This window comes from Mustela nivalis (genome assembly GCF_964662115.1).
Source record: "Mustela nivalis genome assembly, chromosome: 18".
In the NCBI taxonomy this organism is placed as follows: domain Eukaryota; kingdom Metazoa; phylum Chordata; class Mammalia; order Carnivora; family Mustelidae; genus Mustela; species Mustela nivalis.
In genome coordinates, this window is record NC_139037.1 from 13,662,039 (window position 1) to 13,679,470 (window position 17,432).

The 17,432-nt window shown below is 45.4% G+C and overlaps 1 protein-coding gene across 1 annotated transcript in view; it reads right to left on the minus strand.

Annotated features, from left to right (window-relative positions):
* PKD1L3 (polycystin 1 like 3, transient receptor potential channel interacting) overlaps positions 1-17,432 on the minus strand; it is a gene marked incomplete at its 5' end in the record, with an annotated part of 59,121 nt that overhangs the window by 27,587 nt on the left and 14,102 nt on the right. The window contains 14 exon segments of the mRNA XM_082712544.1: positions 620-798; positions 1,069-1,170; positions 2,604-2,834; positions 5,800-5,993; positions 8,272-8,335; positions 8,339-8,354; positions 8,356-8,492; positions 8,823-8,950; positions 10,043-10,170; positions 10,265-10,388; positions 11,059-11,239; positions 13,585-13,715; positions 16,025-16,103; positions 16,196-16,392. Of these exon segments, the coding sequence (XP_082568670.1) occupies positions 620-798; positions 1,069-1,170; positions 2,604-2,834; positions 5,800-5,993; positions 8,272-8,335; positions 8,339-8,354; positions 8,356-8,492; positions 8,823-8,950; positions 10,043-10,170; positions 10,265-10,388; positions 11,059-11,239; positions 13,585-13,715; positions 16,025-16,103; positions 16,196-16,392 (1,891 nt within the window).

Below are 17,432 nucleotides of genomic sequence, written 5' to 3' on the forward strand. Positions count from 1 at the left end.
TCACCGAGAGTGTATTTTTAGTGAAGAGTCGTTTATTAAGTTTACTCTTCAAAGATGTTTTTCTGGGGCACCCGGCTGGCTCAGGTGGTTAAGCGTCTGCCTTTGGCTCAGGTCATGATCCCATGGTCCTAGGATCAAGCCTTGGGTTGGGCTCCTGGCCCAGTGGGATGTCTCCTTCTCCCTCTACCTCTGCCCCTCCCCGGCTCATGCTCTCTTTCTCTCTCTCTCTCACTTGCTCACCCTTTATCTCAAATAAATAAATAAGATCTTTTAAAAAATAAAGATATTTTTCACATGTAGGGATACTTCTCATTTACAACACTTTGGGCAGTAAACTGCCATGATTTGGTCTTCACAATCATGACACCATTAAATGAAAATAAAAGAAAAAAATCACCTGTCACTTTACCATCCACACAGAATCATATTGTTAATATTCCCTGTTTCTTTTCAGAGTTTCCCCTTTGTAGATGCTTTGAAATCTAAATCTACTAGTCATTTGTTATGATTTGGCCCAAAGTGTTAAATTGTTCTGCGTGGCGGTGGCATGCTGGTCTCGCCCCCAGACTGGGGGATCCCCAGAGAAGGGAGGACAAGGCCGCCCGACGCAGGTACTTACCAAGAAGGGCTGGCCCCCGAGTTGTCATGCCAGAGCCTCAGGCCGTGCAACTCCCCGAGGGAGGACTGGGTAGTGAGGAGGAAGACGTCCAGTTCCCCTCGCTCGAACACTGCCTTCTGGGGGTCACAAAGGTGATGGGGCTCACTCTGTCCCTCTGATCCATAAAGGGTGATAATCACCTAAAACACAACAAGGAAAGATAAAATGCAGGACGTTCTAACATGACCCCTTGAGTTTATCCTTCAGGGAAAAGAAGGAGACAGAGAAAACTACCAAGGTAAAGTCGTTGGGGGTGCTGGACAAGTTCAGTGGACTCTACACACGTACAGTTTAGAACCAGGACCTGTGCTCCTAACGTGCTCCCGGAGGGCGGGGTCTCACCAGGGCAGAGCGCATCTTGTGCGCTAGAAGACGCAAGGCCAAGGGCCAAGACCACTCATTTCATTAACCTTAGCTGTTGCGGCAGCCCTTCTTCGATAGCCAGTGGAGACCTGAAGCAGGCAGTGAAACCGAGAGCTGGGGCCATTATCGGCTAGGACAGTGACCTTCACCTGCAGGGAAAGCAGGACCAAGAAGGATCTTGGCCTGAGAAGCAGGAGGATGAGCAGTCCAGCTTCGACAACCCGATGGAGAGCAAGGGGGACTTGCGAGTGGGAGGTAAACAAGCAGACCCAAGGGACGGAACAGCGGTGAAGGCTGGAAGACCCAGCTTTATGCCTCGAAAATGAAATAGTCACAGAATCCCCAATCAGGTCTTGGGCTTCAAAATCTTTCCATCTCCCTCCCCTGCAGAGAGGGTTATCACACAACCTGGAGGACACTTACTTAAGTGTGAATCTCTGATAAACGATGAATCACTGCGGAGCACACTTACACTAAAAATGCACTCACTATATGAAATTCAAATTTAACTGGGTGTCCTATGTTTTTATTTACAAACACTGGCAACTCTTCACCCATAGCAACAAAGAAATGGATGGCATGTATTCTAGAATTTCCAAGGGTAAGAAAACATATGAATAAAGGACGCATGCAATGGATGCTAAGAAGAGGCTGTCATCAGGGCGCGGGGGTAGCTCAGTCGGTTGAGCATCTGACACCGGATTTCAGCTCAGGTTGTGATCTCAGGACTGTGAGACTGAGGCCCACAAAAGGCTCTGTACTCAGCACAGAGTCTGCTTATGTTTCATTCTCCCTCTCCCTCTGTCCTTTCCCCTGTGCACTTGCTCTTTCTAAAATAAATAAATAAATCTTAAAAAAAAAAAAAAAGAGGCAGCAGCTGTCATCAAGGGATTTTTTGTTGTTATTCAAAAAAGAGATTCCTGGGGCGCCTGAGTGGCTCAGTGGGTTAAGCCTCTGCCTTCGGATCAGGTCATGATCTCAGGGTCCTGGGATCGAGCCCCGCGTCGGGCTCTCTGCTCAGCAGGGAGCCTGCTTCCCTCTCCTCTCTCTGCCTGCCTCTCTGCCTACTTGTGATCTCTGTCTGTCAAATAAATAAATAAAATCTTTAAAAAAAAGAAAAAGAGATTCCTTACAGGTTTCTTATCTATTGCAGTTACATGAAATTCTCATTTCACTTCCACGTAACTTTCATATCCAGTGTATAAAGTGAGACAAACTTGCATTCGATTTTGGTTATGTTCTCTAGATGCTCTGGGTGATTCCTAAACTAAACAAATCACAGGAGGGTTCAACATCCACTAAAGGAAAAGAAGAAAAAAAGCAGACAGGAGACCTGAAGAGAAACTTAAGAAAAGTCCCCCCTGGTGCTGTGAAGTGTGTAAACCTGGCGATTCACAGACCTGTACCCCTGGGGATAAAAATATATGTTTATAAAAAATAAAAAATTTAAAAAAAAAATTAAAGTCCCCCCAGAATTTCTACGACACCAAATACCATGCTACCAGCCTCTTCTGGTCAAGGGTTTTTTCCATCTTGTTCAACACAAGACACTGTGGCAAAGCTTCTAGAATCAATGTCTCACCTTCTGCATGTCTGCTTGATCCTTTCTCCAAGCCCACACACACGTGAGTATATAGAATCCGAAAAGGCTAGCCAGCAAAGACACCCCAGCAGGGTTGTTGGTCACGCGAAGGAAGAGCTTGATCGTGTCCTTAATGTTCATGGCCCAGGGCACAATGAAGAAGTCGCTGCCCAAGTAGGCCAGGCGGTTACAGAGACACTGCGTCCTCAAGACCGTGCTCTGTGGCCCAACCTGTAAATAGAATCGAGACACTGATTCTCACTGAACAGAGTGCTAAGGAAGGGACAATCATAAAACACAAACCTAGGCAGTTCTGAGAGGGAAAACTGTCTGGGCTGCGTATTCACTGCTGGTGGTGGCAGAGGCCGGAGAAAGCAGCGTGGAGAACGATCTGGCAGCCTCGGACTCCGGCCATTCCAGGAGTGAACACAGACCCCAGGGCAAGTCTGCACATGCGCACAAGGAGACGTGAGAAAGAATGCTTCCGTCGTTGCTGTTCATAACCAAAGAATTGGAAACGACCTGTGTATGGCCAGTAACCGCAGAACATACAGACAAAGCAGAGGGCTACTACTCTCTACTGATGCGATATTCTCTAGCAGTGAAAATGAAGGAGTCAGAGCTAGATAATAGCATTGTGCATAAATGCTGAGTGAAAAATACAAATTAAAGGGGACACCTGAGTGGCTCAGTAGGTTAAGCGTCTGCCTTCGGCTCAGGTCATGATCCCAGGGTCCTGGAATTGAGCCCTGCATCGGGCTTCCTGCTCAGCAGGGAGTCTGCTTCTCCCTCTCCCACTCCTCTTGCTTGTGCTCTCTCTCCCTGTGAAATAAATAAAATCTTTTTTTTTTTTTTTTAAAGATTTATTTATTTATTTATTTGACAGAGAGAAATCACAAGTAGGCAGAGAGGCAGGCAGAGAGAGAGAGAGAGGAGGAAGCAGGCTCCCTGCTGAGCAGAGAGCCCGATGCGGGACTCGATCCCAGGACTCTGAGATCATGACCCGAGCCGAAGGCAGCGGCTTAACCACTGAGCCACCCAGGTGCCCCAAATAAATAAAATCTTAAAAAAAAAAAAAGTTGGGGTGCCTGGGTGGCTCAGTGGGTTAAGCCTCTGCCTTCGGCTCAGGTCATGATCTCAGGGTCCTGGAATTGAGCCCTGCATCGGGCTTCCTGCTCAGCAGGGAGTCTGCTTCTCCCTCTCCCACTCCTCTTGCTTGTGCTCTCTCTCCCTGTGAAATAAATAAAATCTTAAAAAAAAAAAGTTGGGGCGCCTGGGTGGCTCAGTGGGTTAAGCCTCTGCCTTCGGCTCAGGTCATGATCTCAGGGTCCTGGGATCGAGCCCCGCATCGGGCTCTCTGCTCAGCAGGGAGCCTGCTTCCTCTTCTCTCTCTGCCTGCCTCTCTGCCTACTTGTGATCTCTCTCTCTGTCAAATAAATAAATAAAATATTAAAAAAAAAAAAGTTAAAGAAGGATGGCACAAATGGTACCATTTACACAGAGACCCAAAGCATGCCCAACAACACTCGTGTGTCAGTGTGACTGACTGTTTTCCATGCCACAAGGTCAAGCTCTGGGTGCCGGGTCTATCTCTTGCCCTGGGAGGACTTCGGCAGCTCTGTTCCTTGCATGGTGTCCAAACGCTGTACAGGCCTTCAGGGAGGCAGGAAACCCCCTGGTGCTTTTTGTGAGTAGTGGGGTCACTGCTGGGTGAGTCTTGCTATTCAAAGTGCCGTCTCCGCAACTCGGAGCACTGACATCACCTCGCAACCTGTTCGAAAGGCAGAAGCTCAGGTCCCACCCTCCTTGACTACAACAGAATCTGCCATTGAGCAGGCTCCCAGGTAGAGGATTTGCTAGAAAGGCTTTGCTCCAGATCTTCCAGAAATCTCTGCTGAGGCCATGAATGGTGTCAGTGCCTTCCAGAGCATCCTCTTTCCCTCTGTTCCCATGTGAATGACCCCTCTCAGCAATTTTACAAACAGCCTCATGATTTCCAGAACCTTGCACCACAGTCTTTGTGCAACTGAACCAGGACCTAAATCAGATGGGATCGCACAAATTCACCAGTGTGAAAAGGCAGAGTGCCATTTTTTACCCAGGCGCCCCACAGGGTACCATTTTAAAGTGGGTGCACACTTGGAATTAGGTTACCATGTGAAAAGTCCCCGCCTAGAGGAACCTGGGTGGCTCAGTGGATTGAAGCCTCTGCCTTTCGCTCGGGTCATGATCCCAGGGTCCTGGGATCGAGCCCCACATCGGGCTCTCTGCTCAGCAGGGAGCCTGCTTCCCTCTCTCTCTCTGCCTGCCTCTCTGCCTACTTGTGATCTCTGTCAAATAAATAAATAAAATCTTAAAAAGAAAGAAAGAAAGAAAGAAAGAAAGAAAGAAAGAAAGAAAGAAAGAAAGAAAGTCCCCACCTAGCCTGGAATGTACAAGAATCTGCTAGCATTTTTTTAGAAAAGAGATTTAACTTATTCATTTGACAGAGAGGGCAAGAGAGAGAGAGAGAGCGCGCACAAGCAGAGCGAGCAGAGGGGGAGTGGAAGAAGCAGACTCCCTACTGAGCAGGGAGCCTAATGTGGGGCTTGATCCCAGGACCCCAGGATCATGACCTGAGCTGAAGGCAGATGCTTAACTGACTGAGCCACCCAGGTGCTAGCTTATTTTTATAAAAGTTCTTTTTTTTTTTCAACTTTTATTTTTTGAAGATTTTATTTGCCAGAGAAAAAGCATAAGCAGGGGAAGCAGGAGAGAAAGAAGCCCCCTGCTGAACAGGGAGCCGGATATGGGGCTTGATCCCAGAACCCTAGGATCATGACCTGAACTGAAGGCAGACGCTTAACTGAGTCACCCCCTAAAAGTTCTCTTTTATTAAGCAAGAAGTTTTCCTTTTACCCTCCACTATTTAATATTGGTAGAACTTATGCATATTACTTACTGTATCTAGAACTGTTAGATTCACCCTGGACTGAGTTTAGGAAAGAAATTACACATATGGGGCATAAGCCAGCTCCAAAGAGTCACACTGTCCTGGCCTGCTACACACATTCCCTCTCCATTTTCCCAGGCTGACTTATTTCCCTTCTGCTGATTTTTCTTTCTAGGCTCCCTCCCCCCCAAACAAGGTAAGAGTTGCTCTGCATTTCATGCCAGCGCAGGCGGTAGAGAAAGAGCAAGTGGCGTGGCTTCTCACGTGGCATCCACGGCTCTTCCACATGCTGTTGTGGCCATCCCAGAAATAACCCCGCGTGACGGCCGTCACCACCGAGAGCCAGGCGGGTGTCTGCAGGGCACTCTCCCTGCTGTCATTCCATGGGGCCATCACGTGGTAGGGGCAGGTCCCGTGCCGCAGGCTCTCTGGGCTCAGCACCCCTGTAGATTCCTCAGCTGAGAGCCAAGAACGGTGCTTAGTTGCCTTTTAAATGGGACAAAAGTACCATGAGAACTTTCCTTATGAAGGATGTATTATCATTATTTTATAAATAGGGAAATGATTAAGCCTGGAATTAACAAGTGATTTTGTTTTCTTAACGTCTGAGAGAGAGCGAGCGTGTGCATGAGTGCACTATGAGCAGAGGGGCAGAGGGAGAGACATTCTCAGGAAGAATCCATGCTGTGCACAGCTGGATCCCATGACCCTGACCTCATGATCAGAGCTGAAACCAAGGGTCGGACGCTTACCTGACTGTGCCACGCAGGCGCCCCACAAATGATTTTCAAAATAATGACCGGTGATGCAACCTGGCGCTCTGCATCACTCCTGTTCCAATAAGAAACTGTATTTTTTTTGACGAAAAAAATGAAAATCGTCATCCATCACAATGAGTAGCTACAAGACCTAGTGAGCAAAAGAAGCCCCCAAACGAAGCAATGATGGAAAGAGCCAGACAGGTTGCCGGAAAGAGCCCTGATTCCAGGTCCGGCTCTGTCACCAGGTGGCTGGGAAGGGCTATGGCGAGTCCCACAATCTCCCCAGCTTTCTCATTTTTCAGACAAGGACTCTGGACCAGAGGTTGTCTAAGATCCCCTCCAGCTCCAAATATGATACTGTCAAGATGGGCACGGGAGATGGGAGCGCGTGCTCCGGATGCGGAGAGAGCCCGCTGGTAGCGCGGACAGAGCCTAGCAGCGGTGAGTCCTGTGTCAGTGAGGCCGACACGAGAGCCAGGGGCAGCTCGCTCAGCCCGGGCAGACCATAACAGAAGGAGACATGCTTTATCCATTCTGATGACTCCCCCCATCCCACTGTTTTTTAAATGTGAAGGCTTAGTTCTTAAGACTTCCCTGTAGCTTTAATTTTTTTTTTAATTAACATATAGTGTATCCCGAGTTTCAGAGGTAGAGTTCAGTGATGCATCAGTCTTAAATAACACCCAGTGCTCATCACATTACATGCTCTCCTTCGGGCCCATCTCCCCGTGACCCCATCCTGACTCCCCAGTACTACATTTAAAGTCGATATCTGATGACTGTGTTTCTCGGTCAAGTATATCCAGGTCCTATTTACGTATTGCAGAAATTCTTAACTATTCTAAGCCACAAAGTAGTCCGTCTGGTATTACACCAAGACCTACTGAGACACCTCTGTCCTTACCCAAACCTAAGATTAGAAATAAAGGTTGAAATATAGACATAACCCACTGTGCTGGGGTTTTATTCTCAACATGATGGAAATTTTCAACCATGCAGAAAGTGGACTATTACACAGTGAACACCCAAATAATCCCCGAACAGATTCTATAATTAACATTTTACTGAATTTGGGGCACCTGGCTAACTCAGTCAGAAGACCATGTGACTCTTGATCTTGGGGTCATGAGTTTGAGCCCCACATGGGGTGTGAAGACTGCTTAAAGAAGTAGAAGTAAAAAAATATATATACTAAATTTTGCTTTATCACCTATAGATCTCTTTTTTTTTTTTTAAGATTTTATTTATCTATTTGACAGACAGAGATCACAAGTAGGCAGAGAGGCAGGCAGAGAGAGAGGAGGAAGCAGGCTCCCCGCTGAGCAGAGTGCCCGATGCGGGACTCAATCCCAGCACCCCGAGATCATGACCTGAGCCGAAGGCAGCGGCTTAACCCACTGAGCCACCCAGGCGCCCCGATCACCTATAGATCTCGATCCATTCCACAATTCATCTTTTTAAAAAATGCATTTCATGGTCATGTATATTTACACATGTGATGCAATTCCATAGAACTAATAAACACATATACATGAGTGCATGTAACACTGGTGAATCCCAGTGAGGCCAATACATTGTATCAGTGTCATTTCCTGGTGAGGATATTGTGCCGCAGTTAAGTAGGATGTCACCAGTAGGAGAAAATGGGTGAGATACAGATCTGTTTAATTTTTCACAATTGCATGAGAACCCACAGTTATCTCAAGATAAAAAGTAAAAAAAAAAAAAAAGAATGGAAGAAGAAAATGCATTTCGAAGATTTCAGAATAAGTTTCTGGGGCGCCTGGGTGGCTCAGTGGGTCAAAGCCTCTGCCTTCAGCTCAGGTAATGATCCCAGGGTTCTGGGATTGAGCCCCACATTCAGGGAGCCTGCTTCCCTTCCTCTCTCTCTCTCTGCCTACTTGTGATCTCTGTCAAATAAATAAATAAAATCTTAAAAAAAAAAAAAAAAGTAAGTTTCTGATTGGGGCTTTACCTTTTTGCCACACCTGAGTCTTTGGAAGGGAGACGTTAAGGTCAAAGTGGGTGTGGTTCAGCTGTTACTGGAACCCCAGGTAAAGTCATTAAAAGGCGACTTCCAGGTTCTATGCATACGATCAGGGATTTCTCCATGTTCACTACAATAATAAAATGATCTGAGCTCACACTGAGGCTGGTGCGATGGATTTCCATGCTAACATTTCTCCACAGCATGATCTAAGAGACAGTAAATCAATCTTCAAGTTCATGATGGTCCATCCACTGACATCTTTCAGTCTCCTTTCTGGTGAAAATGGAATGTAACTTCTTAAGTCTTCCTCCCTGAGTATTAATAGGTAACAAAGAGCCAGGCGTGAAGGGACAAGAACAATCTCAGACCGAAACACCTTCTCCTAATGGAAAAGTAGCCTCCTTGCAGACGCTCCCCATTGGAGATGGGAATAATCAAACAATGGGACTGCCGCGAATCTCAAATGACTTTCTTCCATCCTGTTCTCCAAGAATTCCTATTCCCTTCTATTTCATTCCCTAATAATCATGTCATACCTCGATATCTTCCATTAAGTCATCAACTTGGAACAATTTATGATTAGAGCTTAGCAACACACTCCCGATGCTTCCAACAATGTTCTTGTCATCAAAATCCCTAAAGGGACTGAAAGCTAGTCCTGTTACTAGAGGTAAGAGAACTCGGTTTCATCCGTTGCTGAAATCTTCAGAAAATCTTTAGAAATAACACCCCTATAAGTAATAAGGTGTCAGGTGTCCAAAGTTAAAGTAAATGTTGGGATTTTTCCCCTTGCTAATATCTCAAGTGAAATATTGCTCATTAGAGCACCATATGGGAAGAATTAATTAAAGATGAGTCATTTAATTGGGACCCTCAGAATTATTATTATTACTTTTTTACACCTTTATACCTGGAGGATTCATGATTACTAGGAAGTAAGTATTCTGCTCTCCCGGATAAGGCACCAATCTTATTTCTGTTTTTCAGGTAAGCGCTGAAAGAAATACAATGTACTGATGCGGCTAAGCTGATATACTGAGTCCACACTTACCCAGGTATTCCCAGCTTTGTATATGCACCAATTCAAACTTTTTTTTTTTTTAAGATTTTATTTATTTATTTGACAGAGAGAGATCACAGGTAGGCAGAGAGGCAGGCAGAGAGAGAGGGGGAAGCAGGCTTCTAGCCCAGCAGACAGCCCGATGTGGGACTCAATCCCAGGACCCTGAGATCATGACCTAAGCCGAAGGCAGAGGCTTAACCCACTGAGCCACCCAGGCACCCTGTACGTAGATTAATTCAAACCCTAACACAGAAACTGTCAAATCCCAAAGTCTGATCAATGCTCCCAACTTCTACCATGGATCATTTTTAAGAGGCCTCCATTCCCGCCCGGGTGCCCGGGTGGCTCTGTTAGTCAAGAGTCTGCCTTCGGCTCAGGTCCTGATCCCAGAGTCCTGGGACTGAGTCCTGCATCGGGCCCACTGTTTGGCAGAGAGTCTGTGTCTCTCTCTGCCCCTTCCCTCAGCTTGTGTGCTCTCTCTCACTTAAAAGTAAAAAATAAAATCTTAAAAAAAAAAAAAAAAGAAGAAGCCGCCGCCTCCATTCCTACCACTGTGAAACAGAGATCCAGGGCACCCAGCCTTCTTTTGTGTGGTCTGGTGAGCTTACATTTCCCGGTGCACACCCTTCGTGGGGCATTCAATGCCTGCAGCCATCAATCCCATTTCCGATCGAATCAGAATCAATTTCACACTCACTTGGACATTGACTCCCGGGTGTCTGTTCAACTCTTGCAAAGCTGAGGCTGATGGAAAGACTAACCTCACAGGTGCTGGGGACCAGAGACTGTAGGAGCTCAAAGGCCATGTTGACATGTTTTGGCTAAGGAAGGAGAAATTAAAGGGAAATAAATTTCTGTGTGTTTCCTAACGAACAAAAACCTAAAAGGAACCTCTCCCCCCTCCTCCTCTGTTACCTGCTCAGCATCAGAGTAGCAATGGAAGAGGTCATAGTCACTAAAGACTCAGAAACCCGGTTCTGCTGTAGAAATACTTCTTGGATCTTTCCAAGGGCCAGCAAGGCCATTTGCAGCATATTTTCTACCTGCATTTAGAAGCAATCACTATGTGACCTGAGTAACCTCAGTGAATAATGGTTTTGGAAGGGCTGGACAGGGAATAAAGATCTTGATGGTGACATAAGGAAAGGTGACATTCTTGGACAAAGAAAGTACTTCCAGTCGGGCTAAAGACTCAACATCCTTTGTATCAACTAAGAGGGCCACCCAAAGACATATTTCTTCGTCCCATGGTATAAGCTGCCCTGGACCTTTTTTTAAAGAGAGGGAGTGACAGAGAGAAGCAGAGGGAGAAAGAGTCTTAGGCAGACTGCACCGTACACAGAGCCTGACAGTGGGCTCAATCTCACAACCCTGAGATCATGACCTGGGCCAAAATCAATCAAGAGTTGGACACTTAACCGACTGTGCCACGTAGGGGCCTCATGATTTAAAAGTTTCTTTTCCTTTTTTTTTTTTAAGATTTTTAAAATTTATTTGATAGACAGAGATCACAAGTAGGCAGAGAGGCGGGCAGAGAGAGAGGAGGAAGCAGGCTCCCCACAGAGCAGAGCGCCTGATGTGCAGCTTGATCCTAGAACCCTGAGATCATGACCTGAACTGAAGGCAGAGGTTTAAACCCACTGAGTCACCCAGGCGCCCCGACGATTAAAAAGTTTCTAAAATGAGATCAACGCGAGCATCTCCTGCACCTACCTGCTCAATGTCATTCTTGGATCTTTGCAGACTGGCTTCACCAGCTTCCACGACATCGTCGAGGGAGTGAATGAGGCAGACAGTCACGGGGTTTTCAAAGCCCAGACTGCTGTTGCTCTCATATGCGCTCCCTGGTAACTGCCTATTCGGGTCACCAAGTGGACTGAGGACACTGACCTGGGAGTTTAAGGAAGCAAATGCATACTCCTGAGCTGTTTCTGTCTGTTTTGAATTTATTTGTGCTCTTCTCATCAGGAGTTCAATGTTCTCTATGCATTTCAAACACATTTTTATAAAAAAAAAAAAGCACTGTTACAACCTGGCATGAGAAGAAAATACATTACATATTACCTACAGGGAGGATTCGTATTTCATGTTATGTTCAGGAACCGACAGAACCCTCCCGGAGTGGTAAGTAGATCACACAGCTAATTCACGAAACTAAGCTAAAAAAAAAGGAAGGGCAGTCCTGGCCGGAGCATGAGGAGACTGTCCCTTGAAACTCGGGCCTCAAACGCCTTCGAGACCGACTTATCATAGAAAGCAGGAAAAAATCTAAACAAACCAGAAAACCCCAATTCTCCTTTTGGTAGGTTGTTCTCCCGCCAAACAAGTAAGAAGATAAGCAGACTGACAGACTAGCCACTGTAGCTATGACTATTTTGGTTTTGAAATGTTTTTGTTTTCAAAGTAACATTTATTAAGAACTTCTGCATTAAAAAAAAAAAAAAGATCCAGTAGACAAAATGAAAAATAAGAGCCGGGCACAAAATATTTGCAACACAAATAACAAAAGGTCAACGCCAATAGTCAATAAAGCTCTCTTACCGACACGTGAGAAAAAAATGACGACCCATTGGAGGGAAAATGGACAAAGGACTCGAAGAAGCAACTGAGAGGTGACTGACTGACACAATGTCAATCAATGCATATGATGATGTTCAATGTCCTCAGTAATCAGTAAAATGTTCCCTCCTCCTTTTCTTTCTTTTCTTGCCTTTGAAATTGGGAGAGCATGGGCAATGGTTGGTAGGGATGTCAAACAGTGCCTATTTATTTATTTGAGGGAGAGGGCACGTGGGGTGGGGGGCGCAGAGGGAGAGAGAGAATCCCAAGCAGGCTCCATGCTCAGCAGGCCTCGATCCCATGACCCCAAGATCATGACCTGAGCCAAAATCAAGAGTTAGACACCCAATGAACTAAGCCACTCAGGTGCCCCAGAACAGTGCCTTTTGAGACCATTCTGTCATCTATTGAAAATGCAAAAGACCCTGTTTCTATCTCGGGCACTCTGTTCCCCAGGAACATCTGCATAAGTAATCGGTGATGTGAGGACATGGATGTTCATGGGTGTGCTGTTTCTGAGGGTGGACAAATGAAAAATCTCCAAATGCACATGAAGAATGAGTGGTTCACTTATGTGTATGACACAAAGAAATCCATGACACAGCATTAAGTAAAAAAAAAAAAAAAAAATCAAGAGGCTGAAACATGTGTATACTTTAACCTCGTTGTTAAAATGACGAACTTGTTCACGCATAGGAAAAGTCTGGCAGGCTCTGCGTGACCAATTAATAATAATCCGGTAACAGCGACTACATTTAGAGAATGGGATTAGCAAGAGGGACAAAGATGGTGAGGGCTTTGGCTTTATAATTCTATATGCTTTTCAGATTTTTTAATAACAAGCATGCGTTATTACCATAATTAAGAAGCCCAAATACGGGCACCTGGGTGGCTCAGTCGGTTAAGTGCCTGACTTGATTTTGGTGCAGGTCATGGTCGCAGATTCCTAAGAATGAGCTCCCATGTCAGGGCTCTGCACTGGGCCTGGAGGCTGCTTAAGGTTCTCTCTCTCTCCCTCTGACCCCCCAGCCCCTGGCTCACACACCTATTCTCTTTCTGTCTCTCTCAAAAAAAAAAAAGAAAGAAAGAAAAAGAAAAAAAGAAGAAGCCCAAATAAACACAGATTACATTTATAGGTTTATTGCAGAATATCTGAAAGTAAAAGGCATGGAAAAGAAAAAATGGAAATGCCCAGCGATCCTAGTCCCTTAATTTACTTATGTGTAGGGAGCAGAGCTGGGCACGAATAATTCCTGAGAATAACTGTGGCAGCCACAGATGCAAACGTCACAGTGCACTGAAGGCCGATTGTCTGTTTCAGAGCTGAACTGCTCTATCTTGGCCAAGGAGTGGATCTGTTTCTGGGCCCCGTGATGTCTAACAAATGTATCAGAAAGGCAGTAACCTGATAAATGAACAAAAGAAACACAGCATACCCGAGAAGCTCACTACTGACTTATTTATTCACCATCTTCAGAGTTAAAAGTATAAATACTCTGGCTAAATATATCGAGTCTCTAAGAAATAGTTCATAGTTCATAAGGTGAAATTCTGCACAGGGCACCATCTCCAGATTTTGTATTTTCTGTTTTATATACTTTGTCTCTGTTTCGCTTCCCCCTTTCTCCTATCTCATTTCCTCCCCATCACCCTATGCTCACCTGAGCTGAGCTTACCTGAGCTGACTTAGAAATTCCTGGGAGAAAGGCTGTCAGTTTCTGGAGCATCTCACAAGCTGTCTGTACTTTGCTGTGAGTTTGCAGACCATAAATCACTTTGCTCATTTTCCCTGCTTTCTTGTATAGACCTGTTGGGGATGAAGGATTTTGCCAGAATTATTCATAGAAAATGACCGTACATTAGTAGTTTGAGACACTGTTTTAACAAGAGTTAAAATGACAAACTCCATGAATCACAGGCTCCCCGTAACAGTTACTCCTTTCAGAAGCTTTTCTGCAAATGGATAGAATTTTTACCTCTCTCATAGAGGAACAGATACCAAGGTCATACAATAACCACTCTTTAAGAGTCTACTGCTTTCGAACCAGAAGTCCCACCCTGAGATAATCTCTGTTTATACCAGCTACTTGCTGCCATTTCTAGAGAACAGCCCACTGCAGCTTGGTTCAGCCAATGTTCAGTAAATCTTTATTAAATGCCTACTCTGTGCAGCTGGGCTCAGGAGTTAGAGTCCAAGAAGTCAGCCATGATACAGCCCTTGTAAGCCATACAGTTGCACAGGGCTATTTTTAATTCACAGGGTTTGCAGGAAGTTAGATCAATTACAGAGTGATCTTAGAATTGAGGACCACCCAGTTGCGGTTCCATACTTGGGGACCAACGTGTAAATAAGCAGGAATAAAAGTATGAGTGAGACCCAGGGGCCATGAAACTGCATGCTATCCAGGGGAGGTCAGGTCGTATTTAATGCCATTCTACCTACCGCCAGGAAGGACACTGAGGACGGTTTATGTGATGTTGCAGAGCTGGGCTAAAGCATGATAGATCTCACTGCTCACTTCGCCTTTCTTTAATGGCTCTTAATAAAGCTCTATAGTTGTCTCCATAGAGGTTTCGCCCATCTTTGGATAGATTTACTCCTAGGTACTTTCTATTTAATTTTATTTATTTTATTCATTTAATTAATTAATTAAATTTATTTTATAAGAGAGCAACCCTATGTAAGGAGCAGAAGAGGGGCAGGGGAGAGGGGGGAATTCCAAAGTGGCCTCCCCCGCTGCCCGAGTGTGAGCCAAAATCAAGAATCAGAGGCTTAAAAAAAACAAAACAGGGCGCCTGGGTGGCTCAGTGGGTTAAGCCGCTGCCTTTGGCTCAGGTCATGATCTCAGGGTCCTGGGATCGAGTCCCGCATCGGGCTCTCTGCTCAGCAGGGAGCCTGCTTCCTCCTCTCTCTCTCTGCCTGCCTCTCTGCCTACTTGTGATCTCTGTCAAGTAAATAAATAAAATATTTAAAACAAAACAAAACAAAAAAAAAAAGAATCAGAGGCTTAAGTGACTGAGCCACCCAGGAGCCCCTGCTATTCTAGCTTTTTTTTTTTTTTTTAATTCTAATTTTCTAACCAGTTGCTACTTCTATGTAAAAGTAAAAAGTACAATTAGCTTTATTGATATTAATCTGGTATTCAGCAACACTGATAAATTCTCTTAATTTTCTCATAATTTATTTGTCGGCCTTTTTGGGTGCTCTACACTTCAGACTTCTCTCTGTTTAAGGAAAACAAAGCACTCTGTGTGTAAGCTACTGGGTTGAGTTTTTCTGCCAGGAGACATAGTACTAACTGAAACAATGATGAACATCTAGTTCCAATTCCCGCTGGAAGCAGATCCAGCATAAACAGGATTATCTTTGAGCAAGGAAATTTTAGATGGCATGTAAGTAAGGCCTGTGTTTAAAAAAAAAAAAAATGAGGGCGCTTGGGTGGCTCAGTGGGTTAAGCCGCTGCCTTCAGCTCAGGTCATGATCTCAGGGTCCTGGGATCGAGTCCCGCGTCGGGCTCTCTGCTCAGCAGGGGTCTGCTTCCTCCTCTCTCTCTCTGCCTGCCTCTCTGCCTACTTGTGATCTCTGTCAAAAAAAAAAAAAAAAAAAAAATGATAGGGGGCGCCTGGGTGGCTCAGTGGGTTAAAGCCTCTGCCTTCAGCTCAGGTCATGATCCCAGGGTCCTGGGATCGAGTCCCGCATCGGGCTCTCTGCTCAGCGGGGAACCTGCTTCCCTCTCTCTCTGCCTGCTTCTCGGCCTACTTGTGATCTCTGTCAAATAAATAAATTAAAAAATCTTTTTAAAAATGATAGGGAAGGAGAGGCAGGATGATTTTCTTCAGTCAACATGATCAAAGTAGCTTTGGTTTTTTTGAAGTTTGTGGGGGGAAAGGGAACAAAGGAGAAGGAGAGCGGGGTTGGTGAGTAGGAAGAACAGTCCAGAAGTGTTTGCCAGTGCCAGAAAATTGGGGCAGGTAGACAAAACTTCCTCCCCATCTGAAGTACTAAATTAAAGAGCATTAAATAAAAATAAGACATTAAAATCCCGAGGGGGTATGGAATCCACCGTGGACTATTGCCAAAGACTCGCTCACTGCTTGCTTCTCACTGGGGCAAACGCTGGTCCGTCAGGTCCTCTGAGGTACGGTTCTGCTCAGAGGTAGAGAGCGAACTGGGCCCCTTCCTCACACAGCTATTCTGGAAGCATCACCAAAATTGAAGGAAAGAATAGAAGTACTTTCGCAGTGTCACAAAAGTCCCCAGGGTGACCTCTTGTTTTCTGTACTTACCTGATCAGATGCGTCCTGAAGTGAAGTCTGTGGGTTAGTGGTGAACACCTCTGCCTGGGAGTCCCCTCTGCGGCTTGAGGTCACCTTGACCACAGCTTCCCTGGACTGTGTTTCAAGCTCTGGTCTGGTGAGCGCTGGCGTGTCAGGGAGAGGCTGGCCAGTAGGCGCTGAGGTCACTGCCATGACCCGCCGTGTGACTGTGGGGAGTGTTGAAGGAAATGGGCTGATGGGAAGACACAGGATCTTGGACTGAAAGGTACATAAAAGAAAAGGCTGAATCTGATTTTACCAAGTGAAAATTAAGGCAGAGTTCACAAAATTATTCTGGCATTCCCATGTCCCATGAGGTAATACTGGGTATTTTTCTCAAAAAGGTCCAGTGCTCAAACAGTTTTGAAAAAGTGGCATACAATATCACCCTCTTTAAGATTCACAATTTAGGGGCACGTGAGTGGCTCAGTGGGTTAAGCCTCTGCCTTCAGGTCAGGTCATGATCCCAGGGTCCTGGCATTGAGCCCCACATTGGGCTCCCTGCTCAGCGGGGAGCCTGCTTCTCCCTCTCCCACTCCCCTTGCTTGTGTTCCCTCTCTATGTCTCTCTCTCTCTCTCTCTCTCTGTCAAATAAATAAATAAATCTTTTAAAAAAAAAAAGATTCACAATTTACATTAGTGTATGTATTATCAACCATTCAGTAAGTTATAATTAAACACCTACCGCATGCCAAAGAATGTTTTGGGGAACTAGGGATATAGCAATGACCAAAATAAACTAAGTTCTTGCCCTCATGGAGCCTCCATTTTTCACGGTGGAGGCAAATTATATTACATATTAAATAAGTGCCATGCAGAAAAATAGTAAGAGTAAGCAAATGAAAGGAAACAGGGTGCTTCAGATAGGGTACTCAGAGGTATGAGACAGCATTTTTGCTGAGAGTTGAAATAAAGGGAGAAAGCTCTGCCAATATACTGGAGACAGGCATGTGAGAAGTGCAAAGGCACTGAGGTCATAGCCTGATGGGTTTGTCTAAAGAAGAGCAGGAGGCTTGGTGAGCAGAACTAGGATGTAGGGGAGATCAGAAAGATCCTGGGGTTGTGGGTGGGAATGAGGGTTGGGACCGGGGAGAGCATTCGTATGTCAGGCAATGGAGAAGAGTAGGACTTTACCTTGAAGGAGATGGGAAGACACTGGGGACTTTGAGGAACAGCAGCGTGAGCTGACTTGTGTTGTAAAAGATTG